The following is a 25,442-nucleotide window of genomic DNA, read 5'->3' on the forward strand; positions in this document are numbered from 1 at the left end:
TACTTAACAAGCTGCATGGTACAAGCATCAGCCATTACTAAACCTGGTGTCCTTCATGTTGGGTGAGGAGATATTTGAAAGAATTCTTCATTCTGAAAATACTTGTCTCCTAAACCTCATTTGAACTTTAAAGAATAGAAATTTTCCTTGAGAAATAGAAAGACTTCAAGCAGTTGATTTCTCCACCCTTAAATGAACTAAAACATAATAACAAGAGAGGGCAGCTCACAGCAGTTCGGTTTGCCTAATGCCCATCAAAAGTGGATCCTTTTCATGTGTTTAGAATGAACATACTTGGATGAAGTCAGTTCTTCCTCAAGTTCTCCCTTCTACTTAAGCAAATAACATCAGACAGAATGTATTTTTGTTGGTGATGGACAGGGAGGCCTGGTGTGCTGCGATTCATGGGGTCGCAAAGAGTCGGACACGACTGAGCGACTGAACTGAACACAGGTTTATAGCTTCTTTCTCTTGGTCATAATCAAGATAATATTAGGGTTATTTTTTCTAAAGAAAGCTCTCTTCAGTTGCTAGATGTGTGATATTTAGTTGTAAAGACACGAAAATCCACAGTGTCCCAAGCTCTCATTAAGCAGACTGGCTGTGGCTGTCATCAATCAGGATGGGGTTGACATGACCTTTTGAGGTCATCATTTTTGCTACCAAAATGTCACCAGATGGTTATTACTTCTAGTCTTGACAGTGCATTTCATATGAGGTGAAATTTGTGGTGGTTTTATTGAAAAAGAAGCAAATGTAATTTTGAAAACAGGAAATTTGAGCAGTGGATTACAAAGAAACCCTGGGCTCTCAAGAGAGGTTTATTACATTTTTGTTTGTTGTTTTATTCCCTGAATAGCTAATATTGCCTTTAGTTTTTCCCTACAGCACCAAAAGCACCAAATTTTACCGCTGTCTCTGCCGGATGCATTTTATTTTATTTTATTTTTTCTTCTCTCTTCTTTATTTTATTTTATTTTATTTTTATTAGTTGGAGGCTAATTACTTCACATCATTTCAGTGGGTTTTGTCATACATTGATGTGAATCAGCCATAGAGTTACACGTATTCCCCATCCCGATCCCCCCTCCCACCTCCCTCTGGATGCATTTTAAAAACCAACACTTGCTACCTCTTCTCTAGATGTTTCCATGTTATATAAGTACTGAAAATTTTCTTTAGGAAAGAAAATCAATATTTGTTTAGATATATATTAGAGAAATAGGTTAAAAAGTAAATGATGATGATTTTTGCCTATATTTATTTTCCTATATTTATTTATTTATTTGCCTATGTTTATTTCGTTTTCTTGCAGAGAACCCCTTCTTTCTCTAAATTTCTGTCTGATCCTATAGTTTGCTCAAATGATGTGAAGTGGACCAATGTCTTTTTTTCCCTAAAGAAATAATGCAGTATAATTGAGTTTAGGGTTTAGCATTGTTTCCAAAACAAATAAATGAGAAAAAATATCAAGATAGATATTTTTAAAATATTTAGAATAATTTTAGAATCCTGGAAGGTGAAGCACTGACTACTTTTGATTTTGTTGTGTGTTGTTTCTTTAAATATTTTGTCAAACTTAAGTTGACTTGTCAAGGCCAATTTAAACCAACAAATATAGATGGATAGATAGATAGATATAGATAGATATACCATGAACATCATCTTGCCAGGGAATAGTTCTGTGTGTATAGAAGACATATGCTAGTTTCCCCCCTTCATTCAGCTGGTAGACACATTTGAGCCTCTCTGGATGTGAGGGTCTCTTCTGGTTCTGGGGGATACGGTTTTTTGTAGGCAGTAGCTGTGGCTCCAGCCGTCCTAGTTCACATGGAGTGGTGAGGGAGGAGGCTGACATTGTGCAGTGCTTGAGGCATCCTTCTGTGATGAGCAAGTGGGTGGGAAACAGCGCTGAGTTTTCTCCTTATGCTGCATGAACTGGGGAGCTCAGACTTCACTGTGTCTCTACCTGTGAGCTTGGATCTGTCAGGAGGACACTGAGGACCAGAGGAAGTCAGATGAGGCTGATTTCTTGTCTGCTTCTCATCATCATAGAATTATGTTCAGATGCAAAGTACTCATTCTGAAGCATGCCTTACATATGTAATTATATATATTTCCCTGGTGGCTCAGATGGTAAAGAATCTGCCTGTACTGCAGGAGATTGGGGTTCTGTCCCTGAGTTGGGAAGATCTCCTGGAGAAGGACATGGCAACCCACTCCACTATTCTTGGCTGGGGAACCCCATGGACGGAGGAGCCTGGTGGGCTACGGTCCATGGGATTGCGAACAGTCAGACCTGACTGAGCAACTAACACACACAAACACACACAAACTAATTTGTGTGTCTGTGTTATGCATGCCTTGGAGATGGATTTACCTCTTTACTTTTCTTAGAAAAACAAAATCACAGGAATGGTTATTTTCTCTGAGTTTGACTGCACTCCTATTAGCAGCTAACTACATTCTCAGTACCCCTCAGGCCAAACAAATAGCTGTTTCTTTTGTGTTCCAGGCACCCAGCAGAGATCTGGGTAAATTCTGAGTCATTGATTTGTTGATTGATTGACACTATAATCTGCTTACCTGAATGAGACTACAGCCAAAGCTATTATAATACAGATATTACAGGGTCATTTTCTTTCTGTTTCCATTCAGATAATTGAATTTTTGTATCTAGGAAAAGGAAACTGTTTATTGTGATCAAAAGCAGGGCCACCTATCTTGTTATGCTGCCCAGGAGCCGTGTGACATCTGAGCCTCAGTTGCCACAAATGGAAAATGGGGTTAGTGTTAATTGTCTTCACAGTTTCCTACAAGGGCTTGGAAATAAGCCACGTTCCTAGTTTAACATCTGGTACATAGAGGTTCCTCAAACAATGAGAGCTGGATAATATTATTGTCATCATCTTCATGATAAGTGGTTCCCCCCAAGATAAGCATAAGTCAGTGATACCTTTACTCTGAGAAGGGGAAGGCCAGAGATGTGGAGGTAACAGCCCCCCTTTTCAGTTTGCTGCACGATATTAAGGGACTCGATCTTGTATAGGTCCCCATCCAGGCCAAGTTCCTCCTGGATCCTGAAGAAGCTGCATCCCATCAAAATTCTTTGCCCTTTCTAAGAACACTGTGTCTCTTCTAGGGACCTTCCTATTGGGTCCACTGATAGGAAGTGTTCCAAACTTCACTGCCAGGAAGATATGGCCATTCGGAGGCATGCAGCCTCCTTCAGGAGCAGTGGAGAGAACACAAAGGCAGGTGAGTTCCAGAGATTGACACAAAGTTGATTCCAGTGGTCAAGCCAAGAATTTTCTTCCTCTCTACCATTGTACCAGGTCATAGGGAAGAGACAAAGTTAGCCAGGACTAACATGAAGGTAACAAGATGATAGACAACTCCCCATGCCTCACACCTCACAGAGCAGATTGACTTGGGGCTGTCAGTTTCCATCTCTGAAAATGGGGTGCTGGTTGTTTTCATGTGTGGCTGATATTAAGTATTCATTAGCCACCTACCAGCTGGCATACACAGACTGTCTTCCCTGCTTCCTGGGTTTCATGTTCCAAAGCCCTTTTTTGCAAGACCCATGTGAGGATTGTGTGATGTTGTTATTTTGTTCAGAGTGTTATGATTACATGTGAACATGGACATGAGGTTTCAGATTATTCTTCCATCTTCAAGGAGCCCTTTGTCCACAGTTGGTGCCTAGTGATTTTTTTACTTTTGGCATGTACTCATTTTTTTCTGTTGAGGTACAATTCACGTAACATAAAATTAATCAATTTAAAGTGAACCTAACATAAATTAATTGATTTTTTATTGAGGTGCAGTTCACATAACAATCGATTTAAAGTGCAAACTTCAGTGGCTTTTGTACATTTCTAATGTTGTACAACTACCACATCTGTCTAGTTCTGAAACCTGTTCATCACCCCAAATTAAAACCTTGTGCACATGGTCCCCTCCTCCCCTCCAACCCCGGGAACTGCCGGTCTGCTTTTCGTCTCCATGGATTTTTCTACTCTAGATATTTCATATGCATGAAATCATACAATATATGCCCTTTTGGTTCTGGCTTAGTGTATACTTTTATTTTTAATATTGAGTCTCAAGCAACCCCAATACTGCCTTACTCTGTGTGTTCTGCAGTAAAAGGCAGTTTATGACTAAAGACACCAAGAGAATTAAGGTATAGTCAACAGGACCATACTGAATGCTAATAATTGACATGCCTCCTCTCACAGCAATCCCAAGAAAGATGATATTTAGGAATAGTTATCCCATTTTGCAGATTAAGGAAACTGAGACACAGTTTAAGTGGTGTAAATGAAGATTACATACCCAGAAAGTGATGCCATGAAATGTGAATCCTGACATTTTAATTTATAGATACTCCTCTCTTAACTACTACAGAGGCTATGTTTTTCAAAAATGCAGGTTTTAAAAGTATGTTTACAGACCAGTCTAAAGCCAACAGGATTACGATTGGGCTGAAATCCCTCCATGGTGACACCAGGACTTTCTCCACGCCACACTTAGACGTGGTATATATTTCTGGTGTGAAGCTGAAGGATCAAAAAAGGAACAGAAATGTTCATACAGCCCCAACCTTGAGTTTCTCTGAGGCAATGAGTATCCTGATCCTCCACTTTGGCTGCAAAGCAAGGATCTAAGGTGATATATTGGAAAGATCACTGAATAAGAGTCTGGAGAATTGGCTCCATGGCTAACTGTTGAGGTGGCCTTGGGGAAATCATTTTCCCTTTCTCTCCCAATTTTCTTCATCTCTCCTCTACAAGTTGTACTTGATACACAATATGTTCTCTTGCTGCTCTCAAAAATCTACAACTTATTCCATTAAACAGTGAAGAATTTCCAAAACCCCTCATGGTAACGAGTACCCTTCATTTGTACCTTATAGCTTCTATTTGCTAAGCAAATGGGGTGACAGAATGGCCTGGGGTATGTTTTACTTACTCTAGTCAGAGGCTGTCATATCCTAAGGTAGACAGTTGGGTCTTCAAAGGGTGACTGTCAACTCCCTATCCTTCCTCAAGATCCAGTCCCCTGACTGCCATCTGGGTGGGTCCCAGGCTACCCAGGGAGGTGCCCATGGTTCTGGCAGGGTCAGGGTTGGGAATTTTAAGCATGGTGACATATAGGTGATTGGCAGATCTCCATTTTTTGATCTCGACCCTGGGTGTGCCTGGTAGCCCTGCCTCAGCCTTCTGCCAACCCAAGCCTGGACCTACTCACAAGAAGGCAATTTGAGCAGTGACAGCAAGTGCTCAAAGACACCGTAGCCAGGCAGAGTGAAATGTTTATTGTGCAGTAGAGGCGTTTTCCTTAAACAAGCTCTTTGCAACTCCCACTGAGGCGGTGTTTTGTGGCTACTTCTGAAACTAACACTTGATCATTTCAAAACCTCTGAGAGTGTGCAACACACAATCTTTACCTTTGCATGCAAAGATAAATCCACTTTTCCTGTCCACTTCTCCCAAAGAAGAGATTGCAAATAATCTCTAATTAAAACTTGGTTTTAATATGTACTATGATTGGATAGTCTACTATGACCTTAAAGGCCAAATTAACCCCAAATTCATTAACTTTGGTATTTCAGTAGGAGATCGTAATTTATAAAGAAAGTATGGAGCTAAATCGGACCGATGTTGCCATGGCAACACCTCTGCCAGCAGCTGAGTTGCTCTGGGACCAGGCTGCTGAAGGTTTATGATGGGACTGCAGGCCATGCTAGGAGAGTAGATTGAAAAGGATGATTAAGATGAAGGTCGGGGTGGGGGAGGAACCATGAAATTCCTTTATTAGAAAGAAAGTGTGAAAGTGTTAATCACTCAGTTATGTCTGACTCTTTGCTATCCCATGGACTGAAGCCCTGTAGGCTCCTCTATCGTGGATTTCTCCAGGCAAGAATACTGAAGTGTGTTGCCATTCCCTTCTCCAGGGAATCTTCCCAACCCAGGATTGAACCCAGGTGTCCTGCATTGCAGGCAGATTCTTTACCATCTGAGCCAGCAGGGAAGCCCAGAAAGAAAATGTAGGGAGTAGCAAATGAAGTTTGTAATACCAGGTACTACAGAGGAAGGGAACACCAGTGATGGTGAGGTGTTCCCTGGGAAAGCTCATACTACCGTTCTACTGTAGGGAAATTGTCACCTGCCATTTTGTCTTTTGGGTTACTTTTTAGTATTTATTTGACTGAGCCGAGTCTTAGTTGCAGCATGCAAACTCTTTAAGTTGTAACATGTGGGATCTAGTTCCCTGACCAGGGATTGAACCTGGGCCTCCTGCACTGGGAGCACAGAGTCTTGGCTGCTGGACCGTCAGGGAAGTCACTGCTGTGTTCTAAGTGTGGTTTGTGTGAAAAGGGGTACTCTCCACCAGGCTGTGTCTTAGGACAGGGATTTTCCTTTCTCTGCTACTGCTGCTAAGTCACTTCAGTCGTGTCCAACTCTGTGCGACCCCATCCCTGGGATTCTCCAGGCAAGAACACTGGAGTGGGTTGCCATTTCCTTCTCTAGTTGCCTCTTAAGCTTTTCTTTAAGATGGATCCTTAAGGAAATCCTGTATTTTCATAACACGCTTGTATTTTCAGACAAGTCAAGAGCTCAGGTTGGATCCAGAAGAAGGCAAGGGCAGCCTGCAGCCAGGATTCACACTGTGGGATCCATCTCCCTTTGTTACTTCCCAAAGGGACTCAGGGGTCACTCCAGCTCTAGTGTTTATCAGTGGGAGAGTCAGAACTGACACTTGGGTCTCCAGCTCCATCTGCAGGGCTCCTTGCCCTCCATCATATTTCCTCACTTGTAAAATGAGAACACAGGGCGTGTAGGGGGCTTACTGTACCTACTCACATCCCCGTCTGCAAATGTGCAATGCACAGTATTTCCTTCTGTTTGTGAAGATAATCCACCTTTCCTAGATGAGCCCTCTGATCCTTCCAGCTTTGGAATCATATCATTGTTTAACTTGTGAACATCGCTTAGGACTGCCCAGGTGCCCAGCTTCTGTGTGTTTTCAGTTATAACTCTGCAGTGCACTGGGGAAACCAGGATGATCTTCTTTTCCACTTTCTCATTCTGTCTCTATTTCTAAACAACAGAATTTTCAGGAATATTGGCAAAAATAATGAGGAGAAAGTCTATCTAACCAACCTCTTCTCAGTAGCTTTTTACCATATGATTTGTATCACAAAAGAGGGGTTTTATGACATGGTTGCTTAGGTACCCAGATCATGTCTGCAAATAGATTTTGAATCTATGAATCTCATCTTTTTGTTTGTTTTATTTATTTTTAATGGAGTATAATGGCTTTACAGTGTCATGTTAGTTTCTGCTGTACATTGAAATGAATCAGCTATATGTATACATATATCTCCCCACCCCCCGGCCTTGGACCTCTCTTCTACTGCCACCCCCCCACCCCAAATCTCATCTTAAAGACAGCATTCCTAGAGTATAAGTGAATGCATTGGTTGTAAGAACACACTCAAATTCTTCAGCAAACATTGCTTGTTTGGAGTTGACAGTAGGATGTCATGGGTCTGTGGAGGTGCCAGGTCTGAGCATCACAGTGGGACTCTTAATTTGAGAGGTACATTGTCTACTTGAATGCTGGTTGGTGTGAAGAAACACAAGATTTAGTCAGATTGTCCCAATCCTAGTTTACTGATTTCTTGAGTTACTTCAACTCTTGAGTATGAGTTGATTTGTGTAGAAAGTGGGACCATATCTAATAGGGCTGTTGGACGAATAATATACGATAGATGTAAAGCACCTGGGATGGTGCCTGAGTCACAGTAAATGTCAGTTTCCCCCACAGGCTGCAGAATGTGCATATACTGAAACTGTCAGAGGCTCTGCCAAGAGCAAATGTCAGGAAGATGGCTACTCTCCGATTTTAGTATAATCAAATTAAAAAATATATGTTTCTTACATTCTTTACTTATCATTAAGAAATATATTTCAGGCATTGTTCAGAGCAAATATTGACAAGAAAACAGTGAATAAATCAATCAATAAATTACACAAAGCCCACAGATTACAAATTCCTCTGCAGCCGATCAGGGCTCTTCCTCGTCTCGATTCTCATCCTTGTTGACCTGCTTCTAAGACGGGCTCCAGCAACCAGAGGGACTGGCTAGTTTCGGTCACCCCTGGGGCTCCCCTGCTTTGCAGGATACGGGCACCATTGTTGCATTGCATTCATATCACTCTACTTCTAGAAAATCTCGCTAAGGCCAGTAGGTGTTTGAAAAGACTGTCACGAATACCAACACATTGCTTTCCACCAAGAGGATTGTTGACGCAGACGATAAAAAGGCAGTAAGATCTGTACTGTGTGGTAAACTGAGAAATGCTCACCTCGGCGAACGTCCCATGTGGGTCTCTGTGGCTTCTCTGATGAATGTACAAATTGTTTATAGGGTGCTTGTCATGCACAGACCTTGTGGATACAGTAAACAACCCGCGGGCAGGGAGAACTAATTTTAACCTGTTTTTGTGTCAGATGTTTTCCACCATAAATCGATTAGGCCAACCAAAATAGTATACCAAGGTAGTATAATTTTGGCAGCAGATAAGGTACTAGTGTTTCTCTTAAAATGTAAAGAGAAAAAAAATTGATAATGTTGACTATCAAAGGCTTGAAATACTTTCAGTAGTCTCCTCCCTCCGGTCTCCCTTAAAAACAACAGCAGCAACAACAACAAAAAAGCATTTAAAAAATATTCAGTAGCAGTCATTAGTCATTGTGGTTGCGGGTGTAACATCTGTGGTAGCAAGCAGAGTCTAGAAAAAACTAAATTTAGAGTCTTAAACTACATTAGCTAACAAATTGGAATGCATAAAAATAATCATAAAAGAGGGATAACTCTCCCTGAAAACCTTCTTAATCTCTTCTTGATTTATCTGGAACAAACACTGAATCTGAGCAAATGGATTCTATTTCCACTGTATCTTTATGTTATCTATTATTGCTGCCAGTAAATAGGCACTGGAACTATTTTGGTAAGAGCAGACACGATGGGGCAGATTCCAGACATAAGGTGAGGATCAGGGCATCCTTGATTTTCAGAGCAATGTCAGACAGAGGCAGAAAGATGCAAGGGAATACAGGTAGAGACAGCCCTCTCTTTTTGTAGTATTCCTGCCTGTGTGCATGCTCAGTCGCTTCAGTTGTGTCCGACTCTTTTCGACTATATGGACTGTAGCCCGCCAGGCTTCCCTGTCCATGGAATTCTCCAGGCAAGAATACTAGAGTGGGTTGCCATGCCCTCCTCCCGGCCATCTTCCTGACCCAGGAATCAAACCCACGTCTCCCGCGGCTCCTGCATTGCTGGCAGAGTCTTTACCGCTGACTCACCAGTGCTGTGCCGTGCTTAGTCGCTCAGGCATGTTTGACTCTTTGCAACCCCATGGACTGTGTCCCGCCAGGCTCCTCTGTCCACGGGGATTCTCCAGGCAAGAATAGGAGTGGGTTGCCCTGCCCTCTACCAGGGGATCTTCCCAACCCAGAGATCAAACCCAGGTCTCCCACCTTGCAGGAGGATTCTTTACCATTAGAGCCGCCAGGGAAACCCTGTCATGTTCTTAAGGTTTCTAAAATCAGAGTATTAATTTCAGCTAGAGAAATAGAAATTCATTTCTAATGGACTCAGAGAAGGCTGGAAGAGCGATCATTTCTTCCCTTTTTTAAGTAGGTCATTCAAAGTGTTTAACTTTTCCTCTCTATAGTCAAGAGCTTCCCTGGTAATACTAGTGGTAAAGAACCTTCCTGCTAATACAGGAGACTTAAGAGACATTGGTTTGATTCCTGGGTTGTGAAGATCTCCTGGAGGAGGGAGTGGCAACCCACTCCAGTATTCTTGCCTGGAGAATCCCATGGGCAGAGGAGCCTGGTGGGCTGAAGTCCATGGGGTCACAAAGAGTCAGAGTTGGCCGAGGCGACAGCACACACGCATGCTCTGTAGCCAAAGTGCCGTTTCCTTGGCACCTTGTCTTTATTGTCATTGTTACTTTTAGTATTTAGGTGATTATTATTTTCCATCATTCTTATCAACGATTTACCACATGCTCCATCCCTTTTTTGTGACACGGGTCAGGTAAATTGGTGACATGCTCTTTTGCGTTCAGAGTATCAGAGCAGGCAGACAGAGCCCTTGGTCTCCACCTGCTGGTGGCCGGCGTCACTGCAGACACCCTCTCAGGTCTAAATCGGATCCAGTCAATGATGATGCCTGTTAAAATTATTAGCGAAGGAAAGGTGATAACATGCATATCTTGCACTAGTAAGATCGGATACAACCAAACTGATGGTTATATAGAGATAACTGTAGAGATAAATCAGGAACTCATTATTAAAGGTAAAACATTACTTTTGGCCACATCATTCAATACCTCACAGAAATCTATTCTCTTCAGGAGATATATTGATTCAGTTGAGAGTAAAATCCAATTACTAATGGTATGTAGTTGGAACATGTATGTAAGGAAGGTTTTATGTGTGATCACTTGGGGGAGCAGCCTGTCACGTAACATAATGTCTGTTTTTTGACCTGTAATAGAACGTCTGTGTGTGTGTAGTAGTATTCACCACTCAGCTTACCCATGCTGTCTGCATGATACAGAGTCTGTCTGGCCCGAAACTGCTGAAACCAGGGGGTGTTCACTCCGTAGGGGTGATTTTTTTTCAGACAGATGGAAAATACATATAACTTAAAACGATGACAACACAACTTGCTTTTGACATTTGAACTCCTAAGTCCATTGTATACACATTGTGTTTATGTATAGTTTATATGTAGTTTCTTAGGATCCTGGAGAGAGCTTGTTGGTTTTCCAACAGCAAAGCTAAGAGCCCTTGTTTATCAGTCTTCTTGAAATTAAGATGCCCTCCTAAGTTATATTCTGAGCATTACTCTTTCAACAGTGGCAACAATAACATATATAAAAGACCTATGCTTATGTAAAACAAGAGATATAATTCTTTTAAATTTTTAAGTTAACATTTTATTATGGGAATTTTCAGTCATTCACCTAAATATAAATCCCCCTGTACCTCGTACCCCACTTAAGTAATTATCAGTACTTTTAATGCACCTTAAATAAGTGTCATGTAAAAGAATTTTTTTTCTGAACTCATGTACTTAATGACAGAGTAGGAAAAAAACTACATTCTATGTCATGGCCAGTGACTGTGTTTTAAATCATTGCATACTTTGTGGAGATAATAGGATATCAAATTCTTGATAACAGGAAATTCTCCTAAGAGAAGGAAATAGCTTCTAAGAATATGAGTGATACTTGTCCATATAACAAATACTACACTGCTAGAATATTTTTCATTTCTAAAGTAAAATGTTGTAGAAAATGTATTCAGAAGCAGGTTAATTTTATGTCAGTTATTTTTGTTTTTACTGCAGTATGGTTGGCTCACAATTGTGTTAGTTTCAGGCATACAGCAAAGTGACTCAGTTTTATATATATATATATGTATCTATATATAGAGATTTATATGTATATCTCTTTCAGATTATTTTCCCATCTAGATTATTACAAGATATTGAGTATAGTTCTGTGCTATACAGTAGGTCTTTGTTGGTTATCTATTTTCTATTTAGTAGGGTGTGTATTTGGAGAGGAGAATGGCAACCCACTCCAGTATTCTTGCCTGGAGAATCCATGGACCGAGGAGCCTGGCGGGGCTACAGTCCATGGGGTCGCAAAGAGTCAGACACAACTGAACGACTAACACACACACACACACACACACACACACAGGGTGTGTATTGCAATGGGTTATTTTTATAAATTAAAGTACATTTGAGTCAGAAGAGGTTTTTTCAATGCCCTGCTATGACCATAGGTGTGTGGCTCAGAATCTCCATCTCCCATTTCTGAGGCCCGCTCAGCAGGCAGTGTCCATTGCCCTTTTCAGTATTCTGGGTTCAACAGTTAAAGTATCTGCATCATGAAAGCTTTCCTAACTTAATAGGACAAACTGGGTAGAGTTTATTCAATAAGGAAAAAGAATGATTAATTCTAATCACATCAGCTAGCAAGATCAGTTTTTGAAAGATGCTTCCTGAGTGTATTATATATAATCAATCTACAGTGCTCCTTTTTTCTCAGTCTTTCTGATTTGAATCTCTCAAATCAAGTCTGCGAGCTGATGTGAGAGTCTTGTGAAGACTTGGACTCCATAGCCAATCTGTTCAAAACTAAAATTTCTGATTGTACTTTATTTCATTATTCCAGCTTTTACATACTATTTAAAGCTCTTTCAACTACATTCCAACTTTAGAAACAAGATTCTCATTTTTTTTCTATTTTGTGTTTCCTAGTAAAGGTCCCTAAATCTGATTTAATTTGAATTATCATATATATTTGATGACAAAAATGATTCTCCCTTCATTCTCAAGAGGTCTCATTGAGAAACTTGCTAATTTTTTTTTAATGAATGTAATTTAGCTTATGGGACCTTCTCCATGAAGATTTGAAAGTTTATATTTTTAAATGCAGTTTATGAAATTCTGACTTTGTGTGATAAGGATGCTTGTCAATGGCTTTCTTCCATGATCCAGGTAGTATCGGGCCTGATCCAGGTAGTATCGGGCCTGGGCCCCTTCCATTTTTGTCACTCAGATATCCTCTGCAATATTGCTCTCATCTGCTTTCAGCCAACACAGATTAGAAAGAGCTTGTGGAGGGGACTGTGCATACCTCAAAAGCCGTGTTTCAAGGGTGGCATGTGTCACTTCCACTCCCATTCCATTTGCTACACCCACCTGCAAGGAAAGCTGAGGACTGTAACATCGTTGGGGGCCCAGGAGGCCGAGGAGTCAGAACTTGGAGCAGATGGCAGATTTCTGTACCTAAATACTGGGCTTCGGGACATGACAAAGAAAGCCTGGCAGTCTGATGGCCTCAGAAAAGGGGACAGACATGACAGGCTGAGTCTGACTCTTACTGAGGCCCGTTTGGTTTGCAGGTCATCCCTGGAGTGGAGGCTGACGTGATGGCTGGAACCTTGGTGCCGGCAGCCGAGGGGGTCCTGGCGGCCGAGGGGGTCCTGGTGGAGGAAGCAGAGACAGAGAAGGTGGCTCTTCCAGCTGGAGCAGGAGCAGGTTTAGAGGAGGCCAAGACCGACACCGGAGCCACAGAGGCCATAGATGGTGACAGATCTCAGCTGGAAGAAACGGAAGCAGCGGCCACTCAGGTACGTGTCCTAGTGAGTGAAGTTTCTAGGGAGGTGGTGGCCACTGGAACCCTCTGTTGGCTAATGGTGATACCTCTTTTGAATGTGCAGTAATGGATGGTCTGTAGCCATTCTGTGGCTCCCACTCCACCAAAATGACATATTCGATTCTCAGAAAGAGTGATCTCAGCATTCTCCTGGATCAGCATTGTGAGGCTCCACATAGCTCCCCTTGCTCTGGTGGACTGGGCTTAAGCACTTAAGAGATCAGGACTGATCTCTTTTAGGATTGACTGGTTGGATCTCCTTGCAGTTCAAGGGACTTTCAAGAGTCTTCTCCAACACCAATTGATGGTTCAAAACCATCAATTCTTTGGTGCTCAGCTTTCTTTATAGTCCAACTCTCAAATCCATACATGACTTCAGGAAAAACCATAGCTTTCACTAGACGGACCTTTGTTGGCAAAGTAATATCTCTGCTTTTTAATATGCTGTCTAGGTTGATCATAACTTTCCTTCCAAGGAGTAAGGGTCTTTTAATTTCATGGCTGCAGTCACCATCTGCAGTGATTTTGGAGCCCAGAAAAATAAAGTCAGCCACTGTTTCCACTGTTTCCCCGTCTATTTGCCATGAAGTGATGGGACCAGATGCCATGAACTTAGTTTTCTGAATGTTGAGCTTTAAGTCAACTTTTTCATTCTCCTCTTTCACTTTCATCAAGAGGCTCTTTAGTTCTTCTTCACTTTCTGCCATAAGGGTGGTGTCATTTGTGTATCTGAGGTATTGATATTTCTCCTGGCAATCTTGATTGCCGCTTGTGCTTCCTCCAGCCCAGCATTTCTCATGATGTACTCTGCATACCAGTTAAATAACCTTGACGTACTCCTTTTCCTATTTGGACCCAGTCTGTTGTTCCCTGTCCAGTTCTAATTGTTGCTTCCTGACCTGCATACAGGTTTCTCAAGAGGCAGGTCAGGTGGTCTGGTATGCCCATCTCTTTCAGAATTTTCCACAGTTTATTGTGATCCACACAGTCAAAGGCTTTGGCATATTAGAGTGCCTTAAACTCTCCATTAGGCTCCTTTTACCAAAAGCCCATCCCTACATTGGGTTATTAATATGACCTGAAGTTGGAGTTACCCCAGAGACACTAAGGCAACAAATACAGATACTCCTAGTGTGAGGCCTCAAACCCAGAGGCCACAGCAAGGATGCCTCTTCTAAACCCCATGTTCTTGCTCCTCTGAATTCTAAGTAGAAATAGTAAAGAGTTGGTTTAATGGGAGGTTTTGCTTTTCCCTGATTATTTCACTCATAATAAATTTCCAGAAATCTTTCCAGAGTTCCTTAATGCTTGAAGCTAAATGATCCTGTTCAAACAGCCGGCAGCGGTACTATTTAGAGAAATAAGTCAAAAGTACATTCTATATTTTTCCATAGATTTTCTTGTCACAATGCCAGGCATATTTCTGTATGTGTGACAACATGCTCATTGAAAGAATGTATTATTTTCCCCAAATTGAAGAATAGAGGTGCCTATCTATGTTCACTGATATCTGAGGATATATAGAACTTGATCTCCAGGCTTCCCATATGCTAGTGAAATTCCCTTCCCTGCTCGTCTTCGTAAAAGAATAAAACGGGTCTTGATCCTTTGATTCTGCTTTTCTCCCAGACAGTATAGTACTTAGAGCAGTTGGTGGGAATTGTCATCGCTCAAGTTATCACTGCAGTGTGAGCTCTGATGATAACCAGCAATCAAAGGAAGGCAGATCATCTGCAAACAGGGGCCAGATCTTTACTAACAATAGGGTTTCCAGGAGAAAAGCAATCACAGGAGGTTAAATGTCAGTTTCAAGTGAGGGTTACTATTCAGTGGGACAAGAATGGACCACTGTGAAAATGGGGGCATCCTTAGAGTCTAGCTACATTCCCTCTCAGGATTGTACCCCTCCTCCCATCATGATTAACCTCTCTCCCCAAAATCTGCTAGTCCACCCCCCAACTTCCTGAGAAACCTGTCTTACCTAACTGCCTGCTTGTTCAAGGATCCACAAATTGGTCCCACTAAAGGTTTCTGTCTCAGGAGACATAAAAAGGAGACCATGTTGGGAGGAAGGTTCTGCAAGGTGGAAGGGTTTGAGACCAGAAAAGTTGGGTGAAGGGCAGACGTTTAGCTGGACGGGAGATGTGGGGAAAGTGGAACCACGGCGGGTGGGATTGGCTGGAGAGTACAGAAGCCTTCTTTCCCAGCCCTTGCCCACACCACCATATTTTTCTCCCCTCAGGAGAAGGTCATCCCTTCTGTCGTCATACAGCCTGCTTCCAACAATGAAGGGGAGGGAGAACATGAAGGAACCATGGATGCAGAGTACAAGGAGGTGACTGATGATACGGCTCTTTCGGGCCCCACCAGTGAGATGCCGGAGCTGGCCTCGGAGGAGGAGAAGGCGGCCAGGGCCCCCCAGCCTGCACCTTCCGCTCCCTCAGCAAGAGAGGCCTTCCAGGAAGTGCCTCCCGGCTTCCTCTACAAGGTTCTAGCTTTTATTTTGCCTTTTTTTTTTCTTACTTTATTCAGTGTCAGGAAAATACAATAGCAAAATCTGTCACCTTTGATGGAGAACACAGTGTAATTAAATTTAGTCTTGTCTTACTTGAGGACTCCATTTCAGTTTGATTTGCAGTTAACCAAAGTTCATTGTTTTGGAGAAGGAAATGGCAACCCACTCCAGTATTCTTGCCTGGGAAATCCCATGGACAGAGGAGCCTGGCGGGCTGCAATCCAGAGGGTCGTAAAGAGCTGGATACAACTGAAGCGACTTGGCACAAAGAGTTCATTGTTTAGTTTCAAAGCTTGTAAATTTGGTGGTCGCGTCTACCCAAAAGGATACACTTCTGGTGCCACATGCCACACTGTTAAATATGTTCTCAGTTCTCTATGATCTGCTTTACAATTTTGCTTCAGTTAAAGCTGAGTCTCTTTTATTTTTTTATTTTATTTATTTTTTTTTGAGTCTCTTTTAAAAAGAAGAAATGTGTTTCCGGTCTCTTAACATTTCTTATTTTTTAATCTGGTGACCGTTTGTCCTTCCTTTGCTTTGAAGCCCTTTTGTGCAGACTTGGTTGTCTGGTTTTCATTCTTTTTGCCATATTTATTTATTGTTTTTGTTACTGTATTGCTTTTGCCTTCATCCTCACATCCTCACATTATAACATGGTAAGATTTCCATGGTGCTGGGCTGCCACAAGGTAAATGATATGCCCCTTGGTAGTGAATGGGGTGATTGCTTCCACCCCACGTGCCCCCTCGAGTTCCCCCTAGAGCCCAGGGCTTGAAATTATCCGTGTGCTTATCTGCTCCTTGCTGGAGGGCAGGAAACACCTTGCTGCAGTTGCATGGCACAAAGTAAGGAGTTCATAAATATTTTAAAAGTGAATAAATATGTTAATTGGCTTCTATGATAAGGAAAAAAATGATGGAAGAAAGTTTTGCTCAGGGAGGCTTTCAAATGACTATTTAGTTTTCATCAATGGAAGGGTCCTTACCAAAAAGCCCAGTTTTAATACCTTTTTAATAAAAGTGTTAGTCACTCAGTCATGTCTGACTCTTTGCAACCCCATAGACTAGCCCACCAGGCTGCTCTGTCCATGAAATTCTCCAGGCAAGAATATTGGAGTGGGTAGCCAATCCCTTCTCCAGGGGATCGTCCCTTTCTAAGGATCGAAACTGCATCTCCCACATTGCAGGCAGAGTCTTTACTGTCTAAGCCACCGGGGAAGCCCCATACTTAAGCCTAATACTCGGGCTTAAGCCAGGGGCTTAAAGGTAGATAACCCTACCTCATAGATTATAGTTGGAAGGCTAATATGCATATTTGACTTGGCATTTCCAAATTCAGCTGTTTGTCTTTTAAAAAGTATTAAATATGTGTATGTTTGTAGGGGTGGAATTGAGTAGAATAGTCATTGTCTTTTTCTTCTATTTGCTCCTTAGAAAGTAGCTGCTACCTTGTCACTTCCACTAGGGACAGGGGGGCTTAATAGATTGATGAATTAATTAATATGGAGGAAAAAACATGGTCAGACATGTGGCCACTAAGCCAGTGCTCTACTGTGTTCTGTTTTAAGAAAAGGGCGTGAAGTCAAGGAGGCAGGGATGCCAAGCAAGGCCAGGTCTGGCTGGGTCCCTCCCTGACTTTGTTCAGTGGATGCACTGTGAGCTGGGGAACAGCATTTACCCACTATCTGGGCTTCAGTGTTTTCATCAGAAAAAATGAATTTGGCAATAAGACAGTCATTTCCAGCTCTTCCATGTTATGCTTCTGTATACAAAATATACTATTTAAAAGCCAGTTGTTTAGTCTTGGCTCTGGGAAAGAGGCAGGGACATGGGAGAGAGAAAATTAGCCTTGATTAAATAGTTATCCAGGCTGGGCGATGAGTCCATGGGGGTTAGTTTTATTTTATTTTTTTATTATTATTTTTTCATTTATTTTTATTAGTTGGGGGGTAATCACTTTACAATATTGTAGTGGTTTTTCCCATACACTGACATGAATCAGCCGTGGATTTACATGTGTTCCCCATCCTGATCCCCCCTCCCACCTCCCTCCCCATCCCATCCCTCTGGGTCGTCCCAGGGCACCAGCCCTGAGCACTTGTCTCATGCATCCAACCTGGACTGGTGATCTGTTTCACACTTGATAACACAGGGGTTCATTTTAGTACTCTCTCCTGCTTCTTAAAAATTCTCTGTAATCAAAATTTAAGGAAATCTTTAAAAAGGGACGAAAGAAAGGTGGTGGACTAAGACAGATGTTTAAGCTGGTAGTAAAGTAGCCCTAGATATCTAATCCATGGTGAATGACATGGTTGTGTTATTATCATCAAAACTGCTAAAAGACTAGAGTTCAACCCCACCACTAAAAAGAAATGATAATTATGTAACATAATCAGGTGCTAGATAGTGCTACAGTGGCCATCATGTTACCATATATAAATGTATTAAATTAACATGGTATATCCCTTAAATGATACAATGTTACATGTCAAATATATTTCTATTAAAAATCAGAAAAAGAGAGAAAAGAAACAGATTGTCATGGTTTAAAACGTAAGATAGGGAAGGAAGTTTATTTAAGAAATTAATCACAGAGTTTAATTAGATAGTACTTTCCATATAACATACAAGTGATGGTTTTCTCGATTATTAATCATTTTACAGAAGAACTTTTCACTAGGCATCTTTAGGTTAAAAAAATAAACAATTAGTAACAAAGCATTGGTGATAATAAAATAGAACTCTCTAACAAAAATGTGAGAAATTAAAATTTAATTAATGCACTAAATTTTAGCTTTGGAAAAAGGCATTGCTTTACTAAATATATAATACATTCAGATGGCCTGTGTCTGCCTGTAAAACTCAGATATTTTTAAGTAAACAGAGATTAAGATTTCCTTTGTTGTTAGAGTCCCTGGAAAAAGAAAAGAACGTGAAGTCACTCAGTCGTGTCCAACTCTTTGCGACTCCATGGACTGTAGCCTGCCAGGCTCCTCTATCCATGGGATTTTCCACCAAGAATACTGCAGCAGGTTGCTATTTGGGGCTTGACTCATATCTTTATCTTTTTTTATCCAGTTTAGAGATGCTTCTAAGAGTGCCTGCTGATAATCTGGCTGAGAGACTTTGCTTTTATATCTCCTTTTCTTTCTAAAATGAATCGGTTCTTTTACAATCTTTTGCAGGTGGAAACACTGCATGATTTCGAGGCAGCAAATTCGGATGAACTTACCTTACAAAGAGGTGATGTGGTGTTGGTGGTGCCCTCAGATTCGGAAGCTGACCAGGTAAAGGATGAGGGCAGAAAGCACCACAGGTTCTCCTGGGTTTTCCTGAGGGTCAGGTGGACTCAGTGACTTCCTGAAGATGTTTCTACCTTCTGACTTGCTCCATGAGTGCTATGTTGCTCAGCCGTGTCTGACTCTGCAGCCCCATCAACTGTAACCCGCCAGTCTCCTCTGTCCATATAATTCTCCAGGCAAGAGTATTGGAGAGGGTTGCCATTCCCTTCTTCAGGGGACCTTCCTGACCCCAGGATCGAACTTGGGTCTCCTTCATTGCAGGCAGATTCTTTAACATCTGAGCCACCAGGGAAGCAGTGTACTTTGGCTTAAGTACTTGAACCTACTCATAATAGCTGCTTTATATTTCTTACTGCGAATTCCAAAAGCTGGGTCATCTCAGGACACATTTCTGTTGCTTTTTATCTTTGGGTCATATTTTCCTGTAATTAAAAAAAAATGACACTGAACACAGTGGCTGTTGCATTGGAGAGTCTCAGTTCTGTCTTCTACCTCCAAAAATTGTTTCTTTTTCTTCTAACAGGCATCTAAATGAGTAGATAAATACCTTGAGTTCATGGAAGTTTGTTTTAGTTTTTTTACCCTCAGGCTAAATCTTAGTCCTGCGATTTGTCTCTACTTCTTAGACATTCTCCTTTGGGATTTCAATAGAAATCCTGAAGGATTTATCAAGCCCACTAGCTTTGTGGGATCTGAACTTAAAATTCTGCCTCCTCTGCACTGCCAGTGCTGAAATTTCTACTTAGCTATTGTTGCCTTCCTGCCATTCCTTTCCCCCAGGCTCCTGGAGAAGCACTTATGCATTTATAGCTTGGGGTGCAGCTCAGAATTCTAGGAAAGAAGTTTTCTGTATATTTGAGGTTCCCTGTCTGTAGTCCCCTCTTTCAAGATAGTCTCCATAAAAGTACAGCTCCTCTGGCAGCCGTAAACTCTATCCTCTGAATGTCCTGCATCACACAGACTGAGGTTAACCCTCAGGAAAGACCTTGTTAACAGCTATAACCCAGTGTGGTTTCAGGGGTTAAATATTCCCCATTTTCTGCTCTGGTGCTCAGAAATGGTAAAGAACCTGCCTGCAATGTAGGAGACCCAAGTTCTACCCCTGGGTCGGCAAGATTGCCTGGAGAAGGGCATGGCAACCCACTCCGGTATTCTTGCCTGGAGAATTCCCTGGATAGAGGAGCCAGGTGGGCTGCAGTCCATGGGGTTGCAAAGAATCAGACATGACTGAGCAGCTAACATGTTCACTTTCAATGTCTGCCTGCTTTTCTTCATTTTCAGTGCCTTCACATAGTTGAGGTATATACGTGTTAAGTCACTTCAGTCATGTCCAACTCTCTGCAGTCCTATGGACTATAGCCCGCCAGGCTCCTCTGTCCATGGACTTCTCCAGGCAAGAACTGGAGTGGGTTGCCATGCCCTCCTCCAGGGGACCTTCTCAACCCAGGGATCAAACCCAGGTCTCCTGCATTACAGGCAGGTTCTTTACCATCTGAGCCTCCAGGGAAGCCCTCTAATATATAAACTTCTATTTTGTAGCAGTCATTTTTATATAAAAATAGTTACATTTACGTAGGCACATATATCTACAACTATAAATATAGTTGTGTTCTATGCAATAGTGTTTGTTGGATACCAGCTATTTTGCCACAACCAAAACTGGAAATCTTCAGTCTACCACATATTTTAAGCAGTTAAAATTTACTTTTCTATATTTTTTTCAGCTAAAGATTGATATTAACTATAATGCTTCACTTCATAAGTTGTATTTCAAAATCTATGAGTTGGAATATATCTTGATTATGGGTTTATGCCAGACCTTTATGTTTGTCTTCATTGAAACTATTTTATTTTATTTTTTTGAAATTATTTTAAAACCCATGACTCCCCTTGGCTTCATTGGATTTTTCACTCACTGTAAATAAAGTCAAATGTAGACACTTGAGGGGAAAATATGACCTTTTGTATGTTTACCAGAGGTTTAGAAAATCTTTAGTTATCATCTTTTACTCTAAGTATAACTTTGCCCTTCACATATATAACGTCATAATTTTATAGAGGACACTTTTCCTCATCAGCTAGGATATTATCAGTTATTTTATCAAATCATTTTTTCTCTGTTACTTTTTTTCTGTCATCAAAAATTGGCCTGTCTAAATGCTTATATTTCTTGTCTGTATAGCAGCATCAATTTATGGTCTTAGATTATATCAAAGGAAATGTATTCAGCTCCTTTATTTAATTTTATGAGACCTCGTTTTATCTGATGTACTTGAACTATACTGGGGATTGGTTCCGATGAAATCTGGCTATCCTTCATTTTAAGTGGGATCTTTTTCCTGTATTGGTTAACATAATAAAGACAATCATTTCCCACAGGTTTCACATCCTATGATCTGTATGTTTAAAATTGTCCCTTCAACTCAGCTGTCCCCAAGTAGACTCTGCTTATCTCTGGAAGGCCAAGGGCAGATGTCATCCTCCATTTCTCAGTTTTACATTTCATCTACCATACCCTGTGACCATGCACAGATGGGTTCTTTAAATTGCCTGTGGCTAACTATCTTCATTTTTGTGAGGGCACACCTATACGATAGACAAATGTTTATAAGGAATAATTTACAAAGACTATGAATATTTCCAGCACAAATGTCATGACATCAAACTGCTCTGTAGTTTATATAAACTCAAAAAACAACAGTGACAACAAACGCAATAGTGATACCAGGCAACACATATCAAGCTGTTAGTGTTTGATTAAGTCTTGTATATGGTGGTTTATTTCAGTTACACGTGTGAGTGGGCAGACAGAGTTCTTTCTTATAAGCAAGTGGTTGAGGCTGAAGTAGAAGACCTCTCATGGTCTTCTCAGCACTATATTCCAACCCAGGGGTCTTTATGCCTTTCTTTCACTGGGATCCACAGGACAGGAAATGATCCTGTGTGTGATGTTTTCACACGGTGTCCCTCTCTTTGCACTGGGTATAAATGAATTCTTTCCTCTTCCTTAAGAATTTGTTATAATCCAGTTAGCATCAATTAACTACATTTTGTACAAAATTATGACATTAACATTTGCTGTTGTTCAGTCTCTCAGTCATGTCCAACTCTTTCTGACCCCGTGGACTGCAAACACGCCAGGCTTCCCTATCCTTCACCATCTCCCAGAGCTTGCTCAAACTCATATCCATTGAGTCAGTGATGTCATCCAGCCATCTTGTCCTCTGCTGTCCCTTTCTCCTCCTGCCTTCAGTCTTTCCCAGCATCAAGGTCTTTTCCAGTGAGTTGGCTCTTTGCATTAGGTGGCCAAAGTATTGGAGCATCACTTCAGCATCAGTCCCTCCAATAAGTATTCAGGATTGATTGCCTTTAGGATTGATTGGTTTGATCTCCTTGCAGTTTGAGGGACTCTCAAGAGTCTTCTCCAACACCACAGTTCAAAAGCATCAATTCTTCAGTGCTCAGCCTTCTTTTATGGTCCAATTCTCACATCCATACATGACTACTGGAAAAACCATAGCTTTTAACATATGGACCTTTGTTGGCAAAGTATTGTCTCTGCTTTTTAATATGCTGTTTAGGTTTGTCATAGTTTTTCTTCCAGGAAGCAAGCGTCTTTTAATTTCATAACTGCAGTCACCATCTGCAACATTAACCTTCAATTAACTATATATATAAAATAAGTAATTTCAAATTTTATTCTATTTTTCTTAAACTGACAACTTACTAGGGACAAGTTTTATCCCTGAGCTCAGCACACAAGTTTACAGGTACTGTGATATCCTTGTACAGGGCCACAATACTCGATAAACCCATTATTTTATTAATCATTGGCAATGTAGATTTTTCCAGTACAATAAGTCCCCTACATATAAACAAGTTCCATTCCAAGAGCACATTCTTAAGTCCAAGTTGTTAGTAAGTCCAACAAAGTTAACCTAGGTGCTCGACTAACATAATTGGCTATATAGTACTATAGTGTAATAAATTCATAATACTTTTCACACAAATAATACATAAAAAACAAACAAAATATTTAAAATCTTACAGCATGATACCTTGAAAAGTACAGTAAGTACAGTACAACAGCTAGCATACAGATGCTGGCATCGAGTGAACAAGCATAAAGAGTTATTGACTGTAGGAGAGGCAGGAGATGGGAGATGGTGGAGCTGAAGGATCGTCAGCAATAGGAGACAGAGGGCAAGCTGCAGTGTTACTCACACCCGACGTTGATGCAACACACATTCTCATCTTTGAAAGTTCGCAAACCGAAGGTTATATGTAAGGGGATTACTATAGTTGGACTCTAAAAGCCCTGTCTTTGTCTTGCAGGATGCAGGCTGGCTGGTAGGAGTGAAGGAATCAGACTGGCTTCAGTTCAGAGACCTCGCCACCTACAAAGGCCTCTTTCCAGAGAACTTCACCCGGCGCCTGGATTAGGGCCAAACATATTGTAGAAAGAGCCTGATTACTGGGTTTTTAAACCTTTGTGGAAACCTGAAGAGTTCACTTTTGCTATGACACTCTTAATGATTGACAGACCGATGCCAGACAAAGCTTGGAAGGCTGTCTCAGTGGAGCATGTGTGCAAACCAATGTCAGAGAAAGCAAAAAGTAAATTAAGGGAAAAGTCCTCACTGGTTCCCATGTTCTTGCTACCAGATTTGTTTGTGCTTTGTCCGAGCTGTGGAGACTCGTGTACTCGACCCCCTCCCACTAATTCTAAAATAGCTTCCTCCAGACCAGAACCTTAATTTCTCTGCACCAAGTGTGTGGTATTGAGTGGCTGCCCTGCCGAAGACATGATGAATTACCCTGTAACGTGAGATTATCGTATTTCCCTACGCAGGTGTGAGCACGTGCTCTCCCTTTCACGTTTACTGTGTTTAAAACAAAACTGCTGCAAAAGTTGTCACTGTTCTTTTCCAACACACTTCCCTCTCTGTAGATATATATGGCACACAGTCACACGAGCTAGTTGGCATCACTCCTGAATCTATGTGTATGCACAAGGCTACATATGCATAGTTGCACTCTCCCTTTCCATTGTAGCTCCTAGTCTCTTAAGCGTCATTGATTCATGCACTGCTCTTATTCTGTCCGGCATTACAGTTGCAGTTTTGCCTCTGGGCAAAAATCAGCCATCCCATTGCCAAAGGAGTCGACAGTATCTGTGTTGGGAACGTGCATTTTTCAGGATGCAATGACTCATAGCCCGTCAGAGCTGCCTCCCCTTTGGAGAAAGCAGTCTGACGCTCTGAATGTCTGGCCACTGTGGCTGGAGATAGGTGAGTTGGGATGAGCAGCTCAATTGTCTTAATTTCTGCCTTTCTGAGATTGGCCAGCTGATGGGGCATTGACGTCCGCCCCCAAAGAACACTATTTCCAAAAGCTCCTAATTTCCACCTCTTTCTACTTATGCAAGTCATCTTCACCGATCGTCCGAAAATAAGATATAGGTGATGTATGCTGTATCCACAAGTCATCTGTAATGATTCTGTTTTCAGTGCTGTGTCATTCCAAATAAACCGTGGGTAATCTCCAGCAATGACCTTAATTCCTTCCGATGAGTCATTTGTTTTGGAAAGCTTGTTTCATTTGGATGCATGACTTGCAGCAGTCGATGTTGAGTTGTTATTTGTGCAGAAATGTGCTTGTTCCTCCGGGTTGTGCTTCTCAGCCCGTCTCCCTTCCGCTCACTCCTTCATCCCAGTCATTGCTGGCCACTTGGAGGTCCTTGCTGCCCGGCAATCACCACAGCACAAATAACAGCTGCCGATGGAGGCCCTGTGCCCACTGTGGCTGCAAAGAGTGTATCACAGAAATCTGACGATCTCCATACTCAGCAACTTCTTCTCACACCAGCCTCATTTTTTTGGTCACTTTTCTTTCGGACGTGTTTATGTTTGTAGGTGCATACAAAAATAGATGACATAGAAAAGTCAATTCACTAGACATTTATAGGAGAGAATTCTAAAGACAAAACCCCTTTATTCTTTTCTGCCATGTAATTGTACACAATATAAGCTGATCAAGAATGCATGTTATTTGACTTTTAAATTTGGTATGTATTAGTGATTCGTGATTTTGTGTCTCATGGTGGATTACTGACTTGGACACTTAGTGGATATTTAAGTGTTAATAGAAAAATAGCTGTTATTTTTAAAATAAGTTTTACTTATTATTTTTAAAAAAACTTTTGGTTGCACCTTTCACATGGGATCTTAGTTCCCCAACCAGGGGAATGTCGAACGCACATTCCTTGCATTGGAAGGTGGGGTCTTAATCACTGGACCACTGGGTAAGTCCCAAGAAATAGCTATTCTTGACCTAAGATTGTTCCAGGGGCTCATTTCCAGCG

General features: G+C 41.5%; 1 protein-coding gene across 2 annotated transcripts in view; it reads left to right on the forward strand.

The window, feature by feature from the left end:
- Positions 1-25,027, forward strand: part of AMPH (amphiphysin) — a 213,883-nt gene extending 188,856 nt beyond the window's left edge. For both annotated transcript variants that reach the window (XM_061165675.1, XM_061165676.1), the window contains 4 exons: positions 13,009-13,236; positions 15,505-15,750; positions 18,962-19,063; positions 23,414-25,027. In XM_061165675.1, the coding sequence (XP_061021658.1) occupies positions 13,009-13,236; positions 15,505-15,750; positions 18,962-19,063; positions 23,414-23,521 (684 nt within the window). In that variant the 3' untranslated portion in view covers positions 23,522-25,027. The remainder of the gene's footprint in view (positions 1-13,008; positions 13,237-15,504; positions 15,751-18,961; positions 19,064-23,413) is intronic.
- The last annotated feature ends 415 nt before the right edge of the window (positions 25,028-25,442 follow it).

This window comes from Dama dama, chromosome 18 (assembly GCF_033118175.1).
Source record: "Dama dama isolate Ldn47 chromosome 18, ASM3311817v1, whole genome shotgun sequence".
Classification (NCBI taxonomy): domain Eukaryota; kingdom Metazoa; phylum Chordata; class Mammalia; order Artiodactyla; family Cervidae; genus Dama; species Dama dama.